General features: G+C 40.1%; 1 protein-coding gene across 5 annotated transcripts; it reads right to left on the reverse strand.

The window, feature by feature from the left end:
* Positions 1-5,518: 5,518 nt before the first annotated feature.
* Positions 5,519-23,307, reverse strand: LOC115165793 (forkhead box protein P1-B). Of its 5 annotated transcripts, none has more exons than XM_029719164.1 (16): positions 23,179-23,307; positions 16,961-17,121; positions 13,145-13,276; positions 12,838-12,927; positions 12,574-12,697; positions 12,238-12,379; positions 12,033-12,140; positions 11,809-11,896; positions 11,612-11,695; positions 11,221-11,440; positions 11,029-11,087; positions 10,815-10,916; positions 10,533-10,660; positions 10,122-10,179; positions 6,518-6,600; positions 5,519-6,410 (listed from the first exon to the last, which is right to left on the reverse strand). In XM_029719164.1, the coding sequence occupies exons 2-16, from the start codon at positions 17,105-17,107 to the stop codon at positions 6,254-6,256; spliced, it is 1,722 nt and encodes a 573-aa protein (XP_029575024.1). In that variant the 5' UTR covers positions 17,108-17,121; positions 23,179-23,307; the 3' UTR covers positions 5,519-6,253. The 5 variants fall into 5 exon arrangements, with proteins under 5 accessions (XP_029575024.1, XP_029575025.1, XP_029575022.1 ...); XM_029719165.1 differs by having other exon boundaries at positions 6,518-6,597; positions 12,574-12,700; XM_029719162.1 differs by having other exon boundaries at positions 12,574-12,700.
* Positions 23,308-23,367: the final 60 nt, after the last annotated feature.

Raw genomic sequence — 23,367 nt, forward strand, 5'->3', positions numbered from 1 at the left:
GAGTACCTTTAACATTTCTGCCATCCCAATAGAAACCTGCCGGCGAGGAACAGTTCAGTCTAAAAACGTTGCGACCGGGGGGGATGTAACTCCCCAGCTTGTTCTTTCCATTGACAAAGTTGACTCCAGTTTTAGCCCCCACACTGGCATCAGTGTAGAAGAGCAGGGTGGTTGGGACACGGATATAAGGGGTTAGTATCCGGTAGAAAGAAACAGCTAGGCCCACCACATCCAGGCACACCCCTGCTCCAATAGCAATGAGGGGCTCAGAGCGCCTGTCTATGCCAAACTTGTGGACCTCCTCCAGAATCCTGGTCATGTGCTCCATGGACTTGTTGTCCTCTGTAGTGGGCAGTGGGAGGATCCTATAGAGAATATTTAATGGACCTGTTGTCCTCTGTAGTGGGCAGTGGGAGGATCCTATAGAGAATATTTAATGGACCTGTTGTCCTCTGTAGTGGGCAGTGGGAGGATCCTATAGAGAATATTTAATGGACCCGTTGTCCTCTGTAGTGGGCAGTGGGAGGATCCCATAGAGAACATTTAATGGACCTGTTATCCTCTGTAGTGGGCAGTGGGAGGATACTATAGAGAATATTTAATGGACCTGTTGTCCTCTGTAGTGGGCAGTGGGAGGATCCTATAGAGAACATTTAATGGACCTGTTGTCCTCTGTAGTCTGGCCCAGGGGTGTGAAGGTGAACGGAAAGGCTGGAGCAACGAACCGCCTTTGCTGTCTCTGCCTGGCCGGTTTCCCCTCTTTCCACTGGGATTCTCTGCCTCTACCCCTATTACGGGGGCTGAGTCACTGGCTTACTGGTGTTCTTCCATGCCGTCCCTGGGAGGGGTGCGTCACTTGAGTGGGTTGAGTCACTGACGTGGTCTTCCTGTCTGGGTTGGCGCCCCCCTTGGGTTGTGCCGTGGCGGAGATCTTTGTGGGCTATACTCGGCCTTGTCCCGGGATGGTATGTTGGTGGTTGGAGATATCCCTCCAGTGGTGTGGAGGCTGTGCTTTGGCAAAGTGGGTGGAGTTATATCCTACCTGTTTGGCCCTGTCCGGGGGTTTCATCGGATGGGGCCACAGTGTCTCCTGACCCCTCCTGTCTCAGCCTCCAGTATTTATGCTGCAGTAGTTTATGTGTCGGGGGGCTAGGGTCAGTCTGTCACATCTGGAGTATTTCTCTTGTCTTTTCCGGTGTCCTGTGTGAATTTAAATATGCTCTCTCTAATTCTCTCTTTCTTTCTCTCTCTCGGAGGACCTGAGCCCTAGGACCATGCCTCAGGACTACCTGGCTTGATGACTCCTTGCTGTCCCCAGTTCACCTGGCCGTGCTGCTGCTCCAGTTCCAACTGTTCTGCCTGCAGCTATGGAACCCTGACCTATTCACCGGACGTGCTACCTGTCCCAGACCTGCTGTTTTCAACTCTCTAGAGACAGCAGGAGCGGTAGAGATACTCTCAAAGATCGGCTATGAAAAAGCCAACTGACACTTATTATTATTATTTGACCATGCTGGTCATTTATGAACATTTGAACATCTAGGCCATGTGCTGTTATAATCTCCACCCGGCACAGCCAGAAGAGGACTGGCCACCCCTCATAGCCTGGTTCCTCTCCAGGTTTCTTCCTAGGTTTTGGCCTTTCTAGGGAGTTTTTCCTAGCCACCGTGCTTCTACACCTGCATTCCTTGCTGTTTGGGGTTTTAGGCTGGGTTTCTGTACAGCACTTTGAGATATCAGCTGATGTAAGAAGGGCTATATAAATAAATTTGATTTGATTTGATTAGTGGGCAGTGGGAGGATACTATAGAGAACATTTAATGGACCTGTTCTCCTTTCTGGCATCAAAGTACCTGGTGACCTGGGAGCCATAGAGCTGATTGACTGTCTCATCAATGACAATGAAGCCGTTGATGCGCTTGGTGTTGCTTCTGATGGCCTTGAGCTCCTCCTGGTCCTCCATACGACCACACAGCAGTGGGTCGTTCCCATCATCCAGCAGGTTGTGGCATTGGATCACTCTGTAGGTGAACACAATGGGGCTGACCACTGTCCAGGACATATTGAGATGCTCTGGATGCTGAGGAGCCAGCAGAAATGGTAAGTGATCACAACAACAGTCACAAAGTGGCACATCTGAATGGTAACAGAATTGCCATCAGTTACAACCCATGGCTTTATAAAGCTTTACTATTTTTGCCAGGCTTGTCTATAAATACTTAACATCTCAAATCTTTAATAATGAAAACAATATTATGAAAATTACACCGCCAACAAGAACAGTAGTTTCCTATTAAAGTTGGGATGCAAAGTATAAGTGTACAGACAAAATTGAAAGTGTTAAACAGCTTTTCCAGTATACTGGTCTACAGTACACCTACAGAACCACAAGCTGAAATGGCAGCTGCACCCAAAATAGAAATTCTGTCTTCCAGTAAAATAAGTCACGGCTCTATGAAAAACACTGCTGACCCACATTTAGTCAACAAAAAATTATGCATCTCATAAGATTAAAATAGGCCCTGTTCTGAAATAACAAATATAGTTTAAATGAACACTAATCAAATGTATTAAATCATTTATTGTTTACTAAGATTTGGAAACAGGAGGTATACTGCCCTTTTTGACACTGCTGTTCAGCAAGATCATAATTTTGGCATGCATATGACTAGATGTGATAAATCCTTCAATTTGTTCCACAAGGAAAAGACAACATGTAAATGATACTCACATTTTAGCAGCTGACAACCATCCCTCCTGAGACTGCACCAGTCTGTCTGTTCCATGCCCAGTTCACTTGCACCAGACTGAACTCTGTTTGTTGGCTCGTACCACTATCAGACTCGTCATGTCAGTGCACGCCCTCATTTACTGAATGGGACACAGTTGGCTCTGTCATTTTGGAAGGATATGTACTGCGTCCCAATTCTCCACCTTTCTCCTGTAATGTGCACTCAGTTACTCCTCCTTCTGTATTTGTATTTTATTGCCAAGGCAACTACTACTCTTGTTGGGGTCCAGCAATACTAAGGCAATTTAAATACAGTTAAAACATGCTCAACGGGTGACATGTCTGGTGAGTATATAGGCCATGGAAGAACTGGGACACTTTCAGCTTCCAGAAATTGTGTACAGATCCTTGCGACATGGGGCCGTGCATTGTCATGTGGAAACATGAGGTGATGGCGGCAGGTTAATGGCTCGACAATAGGCCTCAGGATCTCGTCACAGTATCACTGTGCATTCAAATTGCCATCAATAAAATGCAATTTTGTTCGTTGCCCATAGCTTACGCCTGCCCATACCTTATCCCCACCGCCAGCATGTGGCACTCAGTTCATAACAATGACATCAGCAAACCGCTCACCCTGCGTGACTGTAAGGCTGGTTGGACATACTGCCAAATTCTCTAAAACGACAGCTTATGGTAGAGAAATGAACATTCAATTATGTGGCAACAGCTCTGGTGAACATTCCTGCAGTCAGCATGCCAATTGCACGCTTCGTCAAAACATCCGTGGCATTGTGTTGTGTGACAAAAGTGCATATTTTAGAGTGGCCTGTCATTGTCCCCAGCGCAAGGTGCACCTGCGTAATGATCAAACTTTTTAATCAGCTTCTTGATATGCCACACCTGGATTATCTTGGCAAAGGAGAAACGCTCACTAACAGGGATCTAAATACAATTTGAGAGAAATAAGCTTTTTGTGGGCATGGAACATTTCTGGGATCTTTTATTTCAGCTCATGAAACAAGGGACTAACACTTTACATGTTGCGTTTATATTTTTGTTCAGTGTCATTTGTATGGGGTATGGTGGCCATTGGCTCAACTTACCCCAAGTAAACATTTTTAAAACAGTCTGGTGCTCTCTAATGTGTGGATAGGCCACTAGGAGTGAACGGATACCGGACTGCACTCTGGTAAAAGAGTGATGACAGACACAGAAGCCCAGTCTAGGAGTTTAATGATGAAATAGAGCATACATGTGCTATTTGGTCAAAAACTGACAAATATCCCTGCAAATGGAAATTGTCTGATCTCCACGACAGCCAACCAAACTGAGAAATAAGTTTCGTTTTTATACTAACAAGTGGTTGCCATGGTGACTAATTCAATAATAATTGGTAGAACACATGAAAGAGTTTACCAGAATCTCTAAATGAAAATACAGGTAGATCAATAAAATGTCATTGTAGATCTAATTAAACTTAAAGGAGACTAAATTAATATCTAAGGGGCTTTTATGCAATTTTGACTACATTAGTCCACACCGCTACAAGGATGCACTTTCATGCTAGCTTTAGGACCTTATATTGTAGAGACCCCAACTGATGTATAAAATCTTAAAACGATCTACTTTAGTTTAGATACTGTACAAGCATCATGAAACCTAGAACACAAATGAATTTGCCTTTGTGAATTATTTTTTTTTTAACCTAAATTACTTAATACTTTTTCCATGTAGTTTCTTCCTTCACAGACTCCAGGAAATTATGAACTCTTCCTAAATATTTGGTGACACGATTTATTTCATGTATGGTTTCTTAGAAACAAGGGGTGGCTCAACTAACATTTTGGCTCAACTTACCCCACTCTCCCCTACAGAATACAAGTCTGCATCAGTCAAGGTAGAATGGGACCACATTTTTTTTAGCACTCTTGCAATGGAGATACATTCCCCACTAAGATACTTGGCTCTACCATTAACCAGTAAATACAAAGATGACCCTAACCAGAAAAATAGAAGATAACCAATTTTTTAAAACAAAGCCTTTTCTCTCAAGATTCAGTTATTAAAAATGTTTGATAAAATGACCACATGCCCATGCAACCTAATAATATAACCTATGCGCCTATATAATATTTGCAGATCATATTCCATTCCTTTCACGTATGCATATTTATGGTAAGATACTTATTCTTAATTTCAAATTGACTTTCCCTGAAACAAAACTTCACAAAGGCTAACAAAAAAAATATTTATTGTCCACAAAGGGACAGAACCATCCAATTCTTGTAAAGCTGCTGGATCCTCCTGTGTGGATGAAGCGCAGCTTGGATCGCAGTGCTCTGTAAACGTGTAGGACAGGACACACCCCCATCTGGATCCGAGCCATAGCCAACAAGAAAGCGCAAAATGTTTTGGCAGGAAGAGTTTTTGTCAATTGTAAGTATATTTTATCACTCTGATGACCTGTCTATTCAGTCAGATAGGTTATCACGGTATGAGCCTATATAGATGCCACAATAGGTTACTTACTCATCTCTATGCAGTGTGCACACATCCAGGCTGGTTGATGATGATGATGAGGTGGTCTGAACTGAATGAATGGAGTATATTTACAGTAGAACCTTCTCCTGCCAAACAACGTCTTCTTCCCATTGCCTGCCATCCATTAGATATCCACATTATATTGACAACTGAAGTATGGCCATTACCACACTGTTAAAACAAACTCAGGTCATAACTCAAAACCTGCACATAAACACAATAATGAATGCTTCAAACCAGACATTCGCCACACACTTTTTATACGGAATGTATTAGAGACAGCTTTTAGTGCACAACTATGGGAATGTATGATACAACATTAAATAAGTCCAAAAAGCCATGTTTGGGATGGTGGGGGGAAAAAATACGATCAGTAGGCTACATAAATAATAATATCCCAACAGATCGGCTACACATAAATCATATTTTTGGCAGTGTACAGCTCCCTTTTAAAAGTAACCAATTCTCAAGGATATCATGTCAAACAAAACAGCTTGTTACAATCCGGTGGTTGTCTGGTACTCTCATGTCAAAATTAATTAGGGGGAGAAAACAAAGATTCGTCTTCATGAAGTGCTGTCCATAAATATTGCCAATGCTCTGGTTATTGATATACACATTCTTGAAGGAAAATTTTGAAATATCTCTGCATCACTGAGCCAGCTCCCCATAGGGCTTCGTCATTGGTTGCACAGCCTCACAATAAGCTGATAGGGATGCATTATTTGAGGACAAGGGGTGTTACAATGCTTCCGCCATCAGCTCTCGTCTTCAACGTGAGCTCCGGTGGATAAAACCCAGTACAACAGTGAGGACAATATATCCTCAATAAATAAAATAGTAATTTATTTCCTCAACAGAAAATGTGTGTTTTTCCACTTGATATGAAGCAGTTCTATATTAATTTGGTATATTTCATAGTTGTCCAATGTGGGAGTCTTGCAGTGGAGAGTGACAGATTTGAAAACAGTCCCTCTTTCACTGCGAAGGCACATGAGCCAGCTGCAGGTTGGGTCTCTCTGGGCTACCGCCGTCTTGGTCCACCACTGAGCTGTGCTCATCAGAGCTCTCAGTCTCTGAACAGTCATGGGGCACATTCTCATATGCCTCCTCGTCCATTAGCTCTTCTTTTACGCTGAGAAGAGAAGTAATGATAAGGAAAAAATGTACTTATAATGAATTATGAAACTAAGAACCATTTCTCCTCTATCAAATCTAGTTTTGAATGGTGATAGAACTCACAGAGGGTGCATTGGGTACTGCTCTTCACTGCTGTCACTGTAGGATCCATTCCCGTACCAGAGAGCTGCATTCATCTCCTCCTGCTGGAACAGAGAACATAAAAGGGAGCTCCTATAGAGGCTGGGTTGAATGGAGGTATACTACTCTCTAGCAATTCAGCCTGAAAAGACACGCCATAGGTTTATCCAGGGCCGGTGCCAGAACGAATAAGTTGGACGGGCATTTGATTTCCATAGGCGGGGCACCTTAAATACATTTACGGGACCTCCCATGTGTGCACGCGCTTGCAAATTATTTTTTTCATGGGTGTTAAAGACCATAGGCAGCTCGTGAGTTTCAAGTTTGGGGAAGCTAACAATTCATCATACCATTTCTACCGATCTGCATGGTAGTTATGATTATTTGTATATACGGTATGCGCATTTTCATGAAACAGTTTAATTTCGATAATAAAGTTTTCGTTTCTCAAAATCATTGTCATGTGGTTAATCATAAAAATCAGATTTAAAATGATAAAAATCTAAAAGTTAAAATTCAACTAATGCAAGAACACCAGGCTCTGCCATATGGATACAATGATACACCGTGGTCCATTGGCGGCTAAAGAAATTAGTGCATGGAACTAGCCTATAGGCCAATGCAGTAGTAGGGCTACAATTTCCATCGTCAACCAAGTAAAATACATAGACCTAAAGCCGACAAATAAAAACATCCTGATGAATGCGATTGAAAGAACTTGAATTTTCATCTCTACTCCACCTGTATGCCTCCCTTTCTGTTTAATTAGCCTATTCCGGGCCCTCAGTGTTTTCCGTACCAGTGAGCACCGTACAGACAGCAGGTTTTTTTTTAAATGACGTTTCCACTGAATATATGGGGTCACCAGATCATGATATATCTGGTCTTTCACACAGGCTTGATGATTATCGAGGCCAGGAGACTGTTGGAAAGATTTTTCAAATACTGTGAGGAACTACTATCATTTGCGATGGCTGTAGGTTTCGTTGCCTTACTGTGAGCAAATTTTTTTTTTACTGAGAAGCTCAGTTTATTATTAGTAGTGGACGTGGTGAGTTAAGACAATCAGAAATCACAAGGCCACTTTTCTACATTCGCACACAGCAAATTATTACATGCATTCACAGAAATGTATGTAACCAAATGACAGGGATTACCGGTATATTCACTAAGCCTACTGGTGACATACAGTTGAAGTCAGAAGTTACACCTTAGCCAAATACATTTAAACTCAGTTTTTCACAATTTCTGACATTTAATCATAGTAAAAATTCCCTGTTTTATGTCAGTTAGGATCACCAATATATTTTAAGAATGTGAAATGTCAGAATAATAGTCGAGAGAATGATTTATTTCAGCTTTTATTTCTTTCATCACATTCCCAGTGGGTAAGAAGTTTACATACACTCAATTAGTATTTGGTAGCATTGCCTTTAAAAATTGTTGAACTTGGGTCAAACGTTTCGGGTAGCCTTCCACAAGCTTCCCACAATAAGTTGAGTGAATTTTGTCCCATTCCTCCTGACAGAGTTGGTGTAACTTAGTCAGGTTTGTAGGCCTCCTTGCTCGCACACACTTTCAGTTCTGCCCACATATTTTCTACAGGATTGAGGTCAGGGCTTGTGATGGCCACTGCAATACGTTGACTTTTTTGTCCTTAAGCCATTTTGCCACAACTTTGGAAGTATGCTTGGGGTCATTGTCCATTTGGAAGACCCATTTGGTGTTCTTCAGCTTGCAAGCATCCCCCTTTTTCCTCCAAACATAACGATGGTCATTATGGCCAAACAGTTCTATTTTTGTTTCATCAGACCAGAGGACATTTCTCCAAAAAGTACGATCTTTGTCCCTATGTGCAGTTGCAAACCGTCATCTGGCTTTTTATGGCGGCCTTTCAGGTTATGTCGATATAAGACTCGTTTTACTGTGGATATAGATACTTTTGTACCGGTTTCCTCCAGCATCTCACAAGGTCCTTTGCTGTTGTTCTGGGATTGATTTGCACTTTTCGCATCAAAGTACGTTCATTTCTAGGAGACAGAATTCATCTCCTTCCTGAGCGGTATGGCGGCTGCGTGGTCCCATGCTGTTTATACTTACGTAATATTGTTTGTACAGATGAACGTGGTACCTTCAGGCGTTTGGAAAATGCTCCCAAGGATGAACCAGACTTGTGGAGGTCTACAATTTTTTTTCTGATGTCTTGGCTGATTTCTTTTGATTTTCCCATGATGTCAAGCAAAGAGGCACTGAGTTTGAAGGTAGGCCTTGAAATACAGCCACAGGTCCACCTCCAATTCACTCAAATTATGTCAATTAGCCTATCAGAAGCCATGACATCATTTTCTGGAATTTTCAAAGCTGTTTAAAGGCACAGTCAACTTAGTGCATGTAAACTTCTGACCCACTGGAATTGTGATACAGTGAACTATAAGTGAAATAATCTGTCTGTAAACAATTGTTGGAAAAATTGCTTGTGTGATGCATAAAGTAGCTGTCCTAACCAACTTGCCAAAACTATAGTTTGTTCACAAGAAATTTGTGGAGTGGTTGAAAAACTAGTTTTAATGACTCCAACCTAAGTGCATGTAAACTTCCGACTTCAACTGTGTGTGTGTGTGTGTGTGTGTGTGTGTGTGTGTGTGTATGTATGCATGCATGCATGTATGTATGTATGTATGTATGTATGTATGTATGTATGTATGTATGTATGTAATATATATATGTAATATATATATATATATATGTAATATATATATATATATGTAATATATATATATATATGTAATATATATATATATATGTAATATATATATATATATGTAATATATATATATATATGTAATATATATATATATATATATATATATATATATATATATATATATATATATATATATATATATATATATATATATATATATATATATATATATATATATATATATATTATATATATATATATATATATATATATATATATATATATATATATATATATATATATATATATATATATATATATATATATATATATATATATTAGTTTCCAAAAAATATATGGGGGATTGGAAATGATGCAGACAATTACATTGATGGAAGTTGCAATATTAAAGCTGATCAATATTAAAGGTAATCACAGCTGCTCTTGAAAGCCTGACACAGAATATCATTGGGCTTATTCTGGACAGAGTTTGTGGCGAGAGTGAGCCCTCGTGTCACCTCTTCCTTTCTGCTGAAACTCTCACCGGAGAAAGTATCCGAGCAAGCGAAACAGCACTCCTCTGTCTTACTATATGTAGACCATCTATCTGACGCTGTCTGGACAGAAATAGTATGACATGCCATATTGTTTTTGTCCAGACAGCATCAGATACACGGTCTACACATACTGAGACAGAGAGGAACTGTTTCACTCGGATGCTTATCTGAGATGAATGAGTCTTTCTGTCGGCGCGCTTCTCGGCCCAATAAATTATTATTATTTCAATATTTTATTTGGACGGAAAAGGAGGTACAGTATGTGGCCAGGCCCCCTAACGCCGGTCCTGGGTTTAGCACTCAAAGTAGTCAAAAAAGCATTTACCTTAGGAGTAAGAAAAGCGGAGCTGTGACCATGGTCAGTGTTCTCCCTCTTGAGAGACCTGCAGTTACAAATAAACACATGTTCATCTATTCAACACACACTGGGAAATAGAGGGACAACATATCCTCACAAGACACTTTTATTTTAGTTACTAGTGTTGAGCGAATAACCGAAATATCAGTTATTTTCAATTTTTTAAACAACTGATTGACCGATGTTGATTGAATTATATGAATTCCATTTAGTTCGGGTTTTTCTGTGAGCACATTGCTCTGCAGTTTCTCTAGAGATAAATCAGATCATGCCCAAACTTAGTTACATGGTATGTATTAGTATAATACAGGTTTAACATGTTGAGAAACAGAGACATACATGGAGCTATACTGGAGATAGCGAGCATGTTAAACATACCCTTCACCAGCAGGCTTCTGGGGCCTTCTCCTCTGGAACTCCATCTCATCAACTGTCCACACAGCTCCTTTTACATTCTCCACTCGCACAAAACACTTGTGGAGGCTGAGGTTGTGTCTCACTGCATTCTGCAGAGTCAGAAAGAAGAACATTATTCCATACAAGTTGATCTAATACCATGTAACATTCCTAAAAAACGTAATGAATATGGCATGGCAACTAAACATAGGACAAGGGTATTCATATACATGTAAATTACCCTTTAAATAGACAACGAAATACCTTCCATGTTGCAGCGTTGCGTCTAAAATAGGCAAATGTTCGTGTGAACCAATTGTAGATTTCATTTAGTGTCAGCTGCTTATAGGGCGATTCAAATATTGCCTGGAGAAATGCAAACATTCAATTAGCAAACAATAGACTCACTCCTTACGAATAGCTAACATTTAGTCATCGGAGGGTAAACCAGGGTGAAATAAAAGAAAAGATTCCTTACCTGTCTTATTAGGGCTGCATATGTAAATGGCGGTCTAGCTTCTTTATTCTGAACAATATCTGTTAAGGAATTTACAAAATGTGTTTTATTAAAATCAATGATTGAAGCCATTTCAAGTAGATAAACTACCACAGGTATCAAAACATGTACCCTACTACCCTCATTAGGTTAAGCATCACACTGCTAACTCACCTTGATTCATGGTCTTGCTGTATTTCATGGTCTTGCTGTCCGAGTACCATCTCCTTCCAGGGCTCACAGTGAGCAGGGTGTGGGGAGGGAGGATAGAGGAGGAGGTTGGGGGTGGTGTCAGGGGTGTAGAAGGAGCAGTGGCACTTTGAGACAGGCTCATGGAAGGAAGCACCTTGGGAAATGTCACCTGGGAGAAGGAGACATTGGGCACAAGATTCCCCTAGAAAATAAAAAGTAAAGATTCATTTAAAACGCAATACAAAGAACACAGCTGTAGGGAATGCAAACTTGAAGGGTGATTATTTTACCATTGTGGCTAATACTCGTCTTACTCTGTTAGTAACATGATTTGAATTTAAGACATGCCCACTTTAATACTCCAGAGACTTACCGTTGGGGTTGCTGGTTTGGACTTTTGCTCAGAGGATTTGAGGTGAGACATCATGGCTTGCAGACGCTCTTTGTCTTTTTTCAACTTCATTGAGGAGAAGATAAAACAACAAAGATGTCATGTGAAGTTGATTACAGTGAGAAGGTACTGTACAATGAATGGGCTTTATTTAAGCAAATGTCTTGTCTATTGTGTACCTGCAGTTCTAGCTGCTGAACAACCTGCATCTGCACTCGACACTGTGCTGTACTCTTGTCATCCAGTGTATGTTCACTGTTCAGATGCCTGGGGGAAAAACACATTCTATTATAAAACAAGAAAACACTGAAGAAGCCACTAGAACCCAGTGTTGCTATTACAGTAAGAGAGATAGACCTTCATTTGTCTCTCTGAGAGATTGAATAGATGAAGAGAAACTCACTTGAGAAAAACTTGAAAGTCTCCCAAGACAGCCTCACAGCCAGACCATTTGCACATGCCGTGTCCATAGAGAGGGTGAGTGTTTTGTGTGTGATTATCCACAGGCCCACTGCAGAGAGACATACATATATATCATCAATGTAACACTTCAGGAAGAGGTTGGACAGATGAGAATGAATAAACACTGTTCCGAAATGACTAATCACCTGTCTTTCTTCTTTAGGATCTGTGATGGATGATTCCCATTGGTGGTGGACTGCTGACTATGGAGCAGGTTCTTCTGAAGAGTGGCTAGATTCTCACCACCAGAGAGCAGGCTGGTGCCATTCTCACACCCTTTCATTAAACCTAGGAGAAATACACAAGTACATATATTAATTCAGCCAAATAACTATAATATTCTTGCCCAACAACAACCAAAACAAATGTCGCTGCCTTGCAGCCATGGAGGAGGACAGCAACAACAAATTAAGCATGGGGCAGATACTTGATGGGGGAGGGTATGTTAGATTAGGGTTGGGGCTGGGGGGGTAGACACTTACCCTGAGCTGCAGAGGGGCTCATGGAGGGCAGGACAGACAGGAGACCCTGTCTCTGGAGGCTAAGGAGGTGCTGCTGTTGGACCTGCAGGAGCTGCTGCTGGATGGCCATGTGCTGAGCGGCTAGCTGCTGTAGGGGAGTGGGGAGGAGGTACACATGAGGCCTCAGCAATACTATAATAATACATTGATTTTATATAGCGCTTTGGAACATTTAGATGACAGCAAAATACAGACGTATGACAAACAATAAGTACGTCGGCCAACCTCTGGGCCTGACTTCTCAGCATGCTTCTGCTGTAGGAGCTGGGCATTGAACTGGTCCTGCTGTTTCTGGCAAAGATCCTGTATGTGTTGCTGTACAAAAATTAAAAAAAACACCTTGAGTTAATGGAAGGCCATGAGGAAATACAGTGGTCACGTTCAAGCCATCAGCATCTCACTGGAAGATCCACATGAAAAATAGGTGACGTACAGAGAAATTAACAAAAATTCCTGCTAATATTACAATTTTGAAACAGAACACAATAAAGCATTTACATGTAGATTTGTGTGGCGAATATGATGTAATTACCTGGTGTAACATGAGTGCTTTCTGCTGCTGGAGCAGGGCCTGGATCTGCTGTGGATTGAGGACCTGCTGCTGCTTTAGTGTCTGCTGAGGAGTCTCCACCGGAGGGGTCATCATAGACACTGAGACTAGAACCTGCCAACACACAAATACAGATGAGCACAGATTAGACATCGCCATGCCTGAAAATAACAGAAAAACAAAATGCCAACAACACCATTGAAGTGCTTTTTTTACATTTTAAAACCAAAACATATGAACAGACTTTTCTAGGCATCCAGCAATTACCCCTCCCTCTCTGCCTAACACCCACAGCTCTGGTGATGTTTACAGTAAACATAATAAGTAAAGCCAAATAAATACACTGAACAAAAATATAAATGCAATGTGTAAAGTGTTGGTCCAATGCGCCATGAGCTGAAATAAAAAAAATCCCAGAAATGTTCCATACGCACAAAAAGATTATTTCTCTCAAATTTGGTGCACAAATGTGTTTACATCCCTGTTAGTGAGTATTTCTCCTTTGCCAAGATAATCCATCCACCTGACAGGTGTGGCATATCAAGGAGCTGATTAAACAGCATGATCATTACACATTGGGTGGGCCTATGCTCTCGCAGGCCCACCCATGGCTGCACCCCTGCCCACTCATGTGAAATCCATAGATTAAGGCCCAATTTATTTATTTCAATTGACTGATTTCTTTATATGAAATGTAACTCAGTAAAATCTTTGAAATTGTTGCATGTTGCGTTTATATTTTTGTTTAGTATAGATAAAAAAAATGAATACAAAAGCCAGGGATGCATGGCAAGAGTTGCAAAAACAGAACTGCATTGCAGTTTAGAGCCTCGTCACACTTACAATACTTTTTGTCAAAATATCGTCGGATACACATATCATTCAAATGTAAACTTGCGTACTTGCAGGAACTTGGGGGTTCCTGGGGCCCAGAGTTATTCCTGATCTGATAGTAGGCTAATCTAACTGGATCCTAGTTGTAGTGTATGACAAATCAGCTAGAAAAAAAAAAATACTATTTTATATGGGCTATGATGGGACCAGATTAATTAAGTCATATGGTTTAAAAATTTGACAAACATTTGACAAAAACTAACAGGGCTGAGCTCGCTGTATGGCTGGTTGCATCGTGTAGATACTCATATAGCATGTCATCACTATTGTATTGATTGATTCATTCCAGTCAATCATTTTGGATTAAAAAGACCTACACTACATAACCAAAGGTATGTGGACACCTGCTCGTCGAACATCTCATTCCAAAATCACGGGCACTCGGAGGTCCTGTTCTGTGAGCTTGTGTGGCCTACCACTTTGTGACTGAGCTGTTGTTGCTCCTAGACATTTCCATTTCACAATAACAGCACTTAAAGGTGACATCCTATGAAAGTTACTGAGCTCTTCAGTAAGGCCATTCTACTGCCAATGTTGGGTCTATGGAGATTGCATAGCTGTGTGCTCGATTTTATACACCTGTCAGCAACGGGTATGGCTGAAATAGCCGAATCCACTATTTTGAAGGGATGTCCATATACTTTTGTATATATAGTGTAGGTAGCCTTGCCACCCGAAGTGTGAATATAAAATCACTTTCTCAGAACACAAATAAATGGGCCTATTTTAGGCTATAAAAACATGACATGACGTTTCCCCTGGCCAAGCCCAGATGGGATCAGAGCGCGTAGGCTTCTCTGGCTACCTGCAGCTGTGGTTGTTGTCAGTAGGCTGCAGTTGGTCAGACTGAAGCATAGACTAATTGGTCACGTTGACAAATCATGAGGCTTTTTATTAAACAAATTTGGTGGCGGGTATGGACTTCCATGTAAAACAGCTTGTCGTGGTGAATTCAGTTATACTCACGTTTCCTGTCACAATTCGCTTTTACCACATTAAATAATTTTCATGATATTGATCAAAATGAAGCCTGGTTTGTTGTAATGTAGGCCTACTGTACTTGTATAATAATATGAGAGGGTTAAATCATCCATTTTTGATAGGCTAACGTTACTTGATGAAGACATTTTGTTAGCTTTAGTTAGCAGTAACTCTGTGCTTTTGTCTTGAAGCTAAAATGTATTGAGTGTAGCCTACAGACGAGAAAATAAACCCTTTAAATTGTCTGCACATACATGCTTGTGAATTGTTGCAATGTAATATGGTTTGGTTGCATTATTCAACAGTGTAATATGTTTTAGAAGAAACGTTTGTCAATGTTGAATAGTTTGTGCTTTCTGGCTAGTGGCTACTGTGATATTTACGGTCAATTTGAGCTACGGACCAAGATTGTCATGTGGCCAGCCACAACGAAAGGTATGGCAAGGATGTAATGTGAAATGAAAAGTTGAATTCTCTTTCGCCACCCCGCTCCTTAGAGTCTTCTTCATATCTCCTAGTGGGAATAGGGACTTAATTAAGGTCTGAACCACAAACAAACAATTCCCACTAAGGCTGGCTCTGTTTGGGATTCAGTAAACAAACTGCTAGAGGATGTCACAAATGCTCTAGGCTAACAATAACAGTGGATTGCCAAGGAGATGGCCCTTTCCCACACAGACTAAACATGCTCTGATGCTCAGTGCTCATCAAGATCCTTATAGACCTATACCCTGGAGCAGATACTGAGGATAAACTCATGGCTTACATGACTTAAAGCAGAAGGTAAAATAATTGCATCAGCTGGACTTAAAGTCTGCAGTACAGAAGAAAAAAAAACTTCAGAGAGCCAGATAGTCACTGTATATGGTATGGGAATGGCTCATCTTTTGTATGCACAACATCAGCAAAACCTAATCCTGCACCTAATCCTTGTTTCCATGACGTCAGGCCAGACCAGCCCAAACATCTTTTGTTATTATTATTGTTGATGTGACAGAAACCCACATACCCATGAAGGACAATGTAAACACTGGGCTAGTCCTCAAAGAGAGGTCTGTGCTCTATGACTAATGTTGCCAAAAACAAGTTACATCCCTTTTCTGAAACCTAGAAAATATAATCACTTTTCATATAACAGATCCTTATACTTAAATCTCTCCCTGAACTGAGATTTAACAAACCGTATGTAACCAAACTCAACTGAGACACACACACACAAACCATCAATGCACAAAGGAATATAAACTATAAGACCAGAGTAAGGAAAATGCTTGGAAGAGGCAATAAAGAGCTAAGGACAGTTTCATATGATTTAAGTAAATTACCTTTGATTATACAGTACAATAACATTATAAATATGTTAGGTAGTAGTGACATGCAAATTCACTTTAACTAACACAGACACAATTACTATCTTGGTCCTTAGTTTACACAGATATGTGATGACCATTGTTTCACTTTAACATAGTCCTTTTCATCCAGCAAATTCTACCAATGTATATACCAGTAAACAAACGAGCGTTATCTATCTACATGTAGAAATAGGCTAGTTGACCAAAATACAATAATCAAGTTCACAAACCTGACCAAGTCCATTTACAGTGGTCGTCTTTGGCAGTTAAAGACGCAGGGTGGAGAAAGACATAGCAGTAAGCCGAGCACAACATTACACTGTCTGGCAGTCTGACAAAGTGCTTGTGTGCATAAACAAAACGAACCAATAACACAGATCTATCCTTCTCCACCAATCACAAAGTGTCTCAGCAGTCTCTGTCTGCAGCACTACAGTTGGCTCAAAGCTCAGTGAGAGATATCCTACCTATCATACAAACAAAGAAATATGCTAAATGTGACAATGAGAACCCCTATGCTTTAGTTGTGGAAAGTAAGCATGTGGCACACTTTATAAAATACTTTGGTAACCTGGTTTTGCTGCTGGCTGTCAGCCCCAGAACCCTCTGGAGTTAGTGGCTGAGCACTCAGACAATCATCCTTCTCAGCACTGTCCCCATTCTCCGTCTGATTGGCTGGACTGGTGCAGGCTGTCTGTTCTGACCCAGACTCATGCATCTGGACTCACTGACCTGAGAACAGAACAAGAGAGCTGTAAACCTCATGTAAATTCACAGTGACTTTCCACAATACTGATTTTAGGCTACATTTATTTTTGAACAATATGCACATGGGCAATTCCACGATAACGGAATTAAGCTTGAATTCAGATTGTCCATATAACTACATGCACACAGACTACATTGAACAATTTACACAGAAATATCACAAAAACACATTTACTGAACAAACTGTGCAGATGCAAAGTTTGGTAACAGAATTACGTTAAAATCTCCCTCCGTTTTTTTGTTCAACCACATTCTCCAAAACGCTTAAATATCAGCTCTGAATTAAGATTCAAAGAGGTCTGCAGAAAGAATGGGGTGTCAGCTACATGACATGACACCTTGAGTTTGAAAAATATATATTTTGGTTACTGAACTAGAGTAGGGGAAGTGGATTTACATCCGGTAATGGAATTACATCCTGATCTGTACTATACAGAAATGCATAATTATGGACATGAATATCATTCTCTTCATGGTGATGTATCCTGAATAGGTACATAAAAGTAGAAATATGCAATATCCTTATTTTGCATATTTGGGTATTATGCTACACACTAGCTATTATTGTAATGAGCGCCGCCCCCAAACAAGACCACATCTGAAACAATCAGACGTCTTCGTTTTACAAGTTTGGACGTCACAGTACAGCACAGTAGAATACGGTAGATATGTTCAGTACATTATATTGTACTCTACTCTAGTGTGCTCTACTTTTCTGTACCGTTTTGTCCAAACTTGTGAAATATAGAAGCTTATGATTGGTTCAGATTTGGTCCGGCCAGGGCGGACTGACCAAATTTCAACGTCCATTGATCTTTGGTATCGGTCGATGGTCAGTGGGTGAGGATGCTTGTTACACTAAATGGAAAGTGGGTAGGTGGTAGAAAGAGTCGGAAGAGGTGACATGGACAGAAAGACAGACAGACTTCACAGTTTTGCTTTGACCACCAGACAAAAGGTATGAGCTGAACAGTATGACAGTGGAAGGAATGACAGTTGCACGTGACCCAGCTGTGGTTTGTGAATAGGATTTCCAATTGTTGCCAATTCAATTGCAGTAATTACATTACTGATTTGGTAACAGAATGTGTTTTAATCAGTTAATAATTCATAAACAAATAAAAACACTATAACTAATTGGTAGGTCTGCCTTTACTTGTTATTTCTGTGAACGTTCATTATCCCCTCTCATAAGGGAGAGAAATGAGAAAATAACTTAAACGATATGGGGTTTTGGTAACAGAATTACAAGGCACAAGGCAATGTTTCTTACATTTAAAGAAGGCAAATAATGTCCAACTATAATTTATAGATGGCTTTCATTTGACATGCTCCTACAAACTTCACGTTAGTGCTCATGGTTCCTTTTACATGGAAATGCCCACATGCGGTTTCTTACTGAAGACAATCTGTCTCATCCTAGAAACATCTTCAATATTGTTGCAGATCAGAGAAAGACAAGATGTTACTCTGCTTTAACTAATCAAGGCAACAGTTTCCCTCTTGCCAACATAAACTGGAGATATTTGTTGAGTAGCTGATTGCTGCCATGGCTACGGTAAACAAAGGGACCTTGGGTCGGTGTTTATGAGTAAACACGTCGTCCTTCTGGAGCAATTTAACATTTACCAGGTGGTGCGATAAACAGATCTGGCAGGTAGCACAATTCCGCATTAAAGGGAGGGTCGTGTGTACAGTTGGGGAAGCGTTCGACTCAAAAGCAACACAGCTAAAATAAACAGCAAATGTCCACTTAGCTGAAGATGTAGATACATTCATAAAATGTATTTATGACTTATCTACTTCTGGAGAAAGCTGAAACATAGGCTAACCTACTGTAAGATAACCTACTGTAAGATACAATATTGCATTGCCTATCAAGTCTGACTTCAGTACCTACTGCCCTTTTCATTCCACAGCAAAACTGATTCCTGTTTATTTTAGGCTACAGCAGCCAAGGGTGTATTTGCACACAAAACAGTGTTTCATCCTAATGCCCTTCAACATTCCCAATGTCGGATCCAGTGCTGCTAGCAAAGCAGACAAGCAACACAAACACTAGGTTTTTAGGGTAGAGGGGAATCCTCTCAATACCTACAACAGTAAGGACCGAAAATATAGGCCTAGTCTATACCACAATGCATTTCAATCCTGACTCTTAGATATAGCCTAGCCTACCATAGATCTGAAATACAGATCAATGAGAAAGAAAAAACACATTAAGAATTATAACAAAACGGACTATAGAAAGGTCAAATTAGTAGAACAATCATCAACGAGAGATTGGGGTTCTAGTCAAAATATCAAACCAACTGTTATGCATATCTTTACAATAGTACACCATCCTTACCTTGGCAGAAAAGGCACAGCGCTGTAGGTGTTCAACTGAGTTCAAAGCAGTAGCGTAAGAAGTGTATAGCCTATGTGGACTGTGAACACATGAACAGGTGCTGTGGTTTATAATGCAGGAGTACGCCTGTTTGCATAAACACGAACACTCTGCAAATAGAACAAGGGCAAACCATATGCCCACTGCAATTCCTGTCTGTCCAGGCATACACAATGAATTGCATTGCATTGTCTAATGTTCAGCTCCTTGCTACTTTTTGGGGATCAACATTTCCCCCATGTTTCCATTGGGAGTTGTCACTCTTTTTAATCAAAACTATAATTCAGAGCCACAAACAAAAGGCATTGTATGCCTGTACCAAAGCAGACATTTTTATTTTTGGGTGTAGTTAACCTTTAATGCAAGTGTGCACCAGCAAGAGACCTTTGGTTAGTGATGTTTCTGTAGTGCTCATGTGATTGCAGAGTTTGTTAAGCAAATGGCCCGTGGATTGATGCATATAATCATGGTATCATTCTGGCAGATAGGCTAATTGAGAAGGTTTTCGGGAAAGCCTTTCCATCTTTACCAGAAGGTAATCATTAGCATAATTGCTAACAGTTACACAAAGTGTAGACATACGCGCACCCCACCCACCCACCCACAACATTTCAGAAAGTTGCAGTAAAATACAAATCACTGACGCATTTTGTTCATGACATGATTCATTTGGGCAAATTAATTAATTGTCTAATAAGTTCAATACATTTAGTTGATTTCCTACAAAGTTCTTTTTTTTTTTATATTGTTGAATTACATTTTAATGTCTGGATTCCGTGATTCTGTCCACATTCTCTGCAACGTGGATATTATAGGGCCCTACATACTGTAAGGCTATCCTTTATAAGTGAATGTGTGTTAATCACTTGCATGCTAAGTTTACCACTCTGGGGAACAATTACCGGATAATGCAAATAGAAATAAGCAAATGTGAAATTCAATCAAATGTTTTCGTTTAACATTTGCATAGCTGACCCGCAGGAAGTTTAGTTTTATTGCCATTTTCATAAACCAGGTGGATGATGCTAGACTAGGCCTATATCATCATCTTCTTTGTTGCTGTGGGAGAGACACCACAGGATAGTGATTCTGAAAAGAATATCCACTCAAACCCATCAAACTCTATCATGGATCAGCTTGAGCAGCAGTGCAACATTAAGCATAGGTTCTGTCAGCCAGGTCATAATATGCTGTATGCCAGGAATCATCAATTAGATTCAGCCGTAGGACGATTTTTTCTTGAGCGGATGGTCGGGGGGACGGAACATAATTACAAATCATTTGTAGACAGCAAATTGACCGCAAGAAGCACAAACAGATAAAAAGTTTGACTAAAACATAATAATTTCAAACCTTGCTTACATTTGAATACAATCACGTTGTGTCTATTATCCGTGGGAATACTTGGGAACAGATTTTTTAAATTAAGATCACGAGGTTTTTTACAGTCTTATGTCCAACAATGAAAATTCCACCCCAAAAAATACAACAATTTCCTGTAAAGATGTTGGGAAATGCAAGATGTCTGGAAGCTAAAATGGAGAGGGAACTCATCACTAGGTGCAAAACGTGGATTTAATATCTTTCTGAGTTTTCGCAGTTTTTTGTAGAACCACCTGGACATGGACATTTCTAAGATATTTTTCTATTATATTTTTTTCTCCACAGAATTGAGAAAATATCATCAATAATAGGTTAGTTAAAATTCCTTGTATGAGGCTTTCCATTAGCAAACCTGTAAAGGGTATTGAGAATCACATATCCTGTAGCAACTTCTAGCCTAAATAACTACATTGGAAACCATGCAAAAATATACAAAACAGCCTGGGGTGATAACGTTTCAGCGCATTACATCTAATGTGAATGCTTTAAATGACAGCACACCTGCCAGACATACACCTGCCCAACTGAAAACTCTTTGCAGTTGTTATAAGTAAGCTCCAGGTTTGGCACAAGACGCTATGGGCATAGTATGTGTGGGGGCCACATTCATCCAGTTTATGGGGCCCACATCCATCCATGAATCAGATTGCCAAACACATGGGAACAGAAGAGGGACAGTCAATTGGTCTTATTAAGAGGCTACAAGTTCTTAGCTGGTGTTGTTGAAATGGGGCATTTCACAGCGAGAAAAAAGGAAATGCCAGTGGTGTAATGTACTTAAGTAAAAATACTTTCAAGTACTACTCAAGTCGTTTTTTGGGGTAGCTGTACTTTACTATTTATATTATTGACAACTTTTACATTTGGTACCTTTATTTAACTAGGCAACTTCCCTACATTCGTAAATAATTGTATTCTACTTTTTACTCCATTCATTTTCCATGACACCCAAAAGTCCTCTTAACATTTTGAATGAATAGTAGGACAGGAAAATGGTCCAATTCACACTCTTATCATCCCTACTGCCTATGATCTGGTGGACTCACTAAACACAAATGCTTTGTTTCTCAATTATGTCTGAGTGTTAGTGTGCCCCTGGCTATCCGTAAATTACAATTTAAAAAAAATTGTGCCGTCTGGTTTGCTTAATATAAGGAATTTGAAATAATTTATACTTTTACTTTTGATACTTAAGTATATGTAAAAACAAATACTTTTAGACTTTTACTCAAGTTGTATTTTACTGAGTGAATTTCACTTCTACTTGAGTCATTTTCTATTAAGGTATCTTTACTTAAGTATGACAATTGAGTACTTTTTCCACCATTGGGAAATGCATTGTTTTAGCTAACGTTATCTAGCTAAGACAGCAAAATATCTACAACAGCATAACTACGGACCATGGAAATGTAATTTGCTAGCTAACGTTAGCTAGCTAGCTAGTATTAACACAGAACAAGATATTTCACCGGATGTATAGATGTGAAGCGTCCGCTTGGCGTTTCCACTTACTACCAAATTTGGTAGTGAGAGGAAGCCTAGTGGCCAGCAGTGGTAGAAGATGGAACAAGATGTATTTTGGGCGATATTCTGCGCATTTTTTCATTGATGAAACCTTTGATCTCAATACAGTTTTCTGTTGCCAAAACTATGATGTTACAAACAGTTTGTAAACTTTACCCTTTGCTAAAGTAAAAACAAAATTGCGTTGCTGAGGAGTACAAAGACGAATTGAGTTACAGCACACGCGCAATTCAGAGTAGGCGTTCCCTAACGGAAATATGCAAATGTTGGCTAAAACGCGCCAATAGGATCTCACTAGCGCGTGCTTGACTCTGCCCAACTCCTTTATTGTTCTGTCCACTATGACTCATTTCTTGCCGTTTTTAACGACTGGCTGTGGTCTATCTTGGTTTATTTATAAATACATATTTGGTATTAAAGCTAACGTTAGCTAGCAAGTAAATGTAGCGAACAGCTAGCAGTCGTAGATAGGCAAGTTACCGAACAACATTGGAATTAGTTAACGTTAACTAGCTATCCAAGAGAACATCAAAAAATATTGGTTAGTTAGCTAGCTGTTAAAAGCCACTTCGTCGTCGTTGTTGTTGTATAACGCTAATGTTATTTAGCTAAACGGGTTGATGTGGTTGTTTACCGCCTATGTTGGCTAGTAGCTGGCTAGGCTAGCTAACGAGATGAATAAATGGCATCAGCTATCCAATAACAACATACTACCATTTACTTACCAGGGCATCAATGTGTAGCTCATGAGCTACTAGCTAGCTATTTGGCACGTCTTGTTGAGCAAGATAAGAAGCGATTGACATGCACTCACTCAGCAACCACCGTTAGCAAACGGATAAACAGTTGACACTGGACTGTGCCTTTGATGACATCACAGCCACCTGATTAAAAAACAAACAAAAAACAGCACC

This window comes from Salmo trutta, chromosome 28 (assembly GCF_901001165.1).
Source record: "Salmo trutta chromosome 28, fSalTru1.1, whole genome shotgun sequence".
NCBI lineage: Eukaryota > Metazoa > Chordata > Actinopteri > Salmoniformes > Salmonidae > Salmo > Salmo trutta.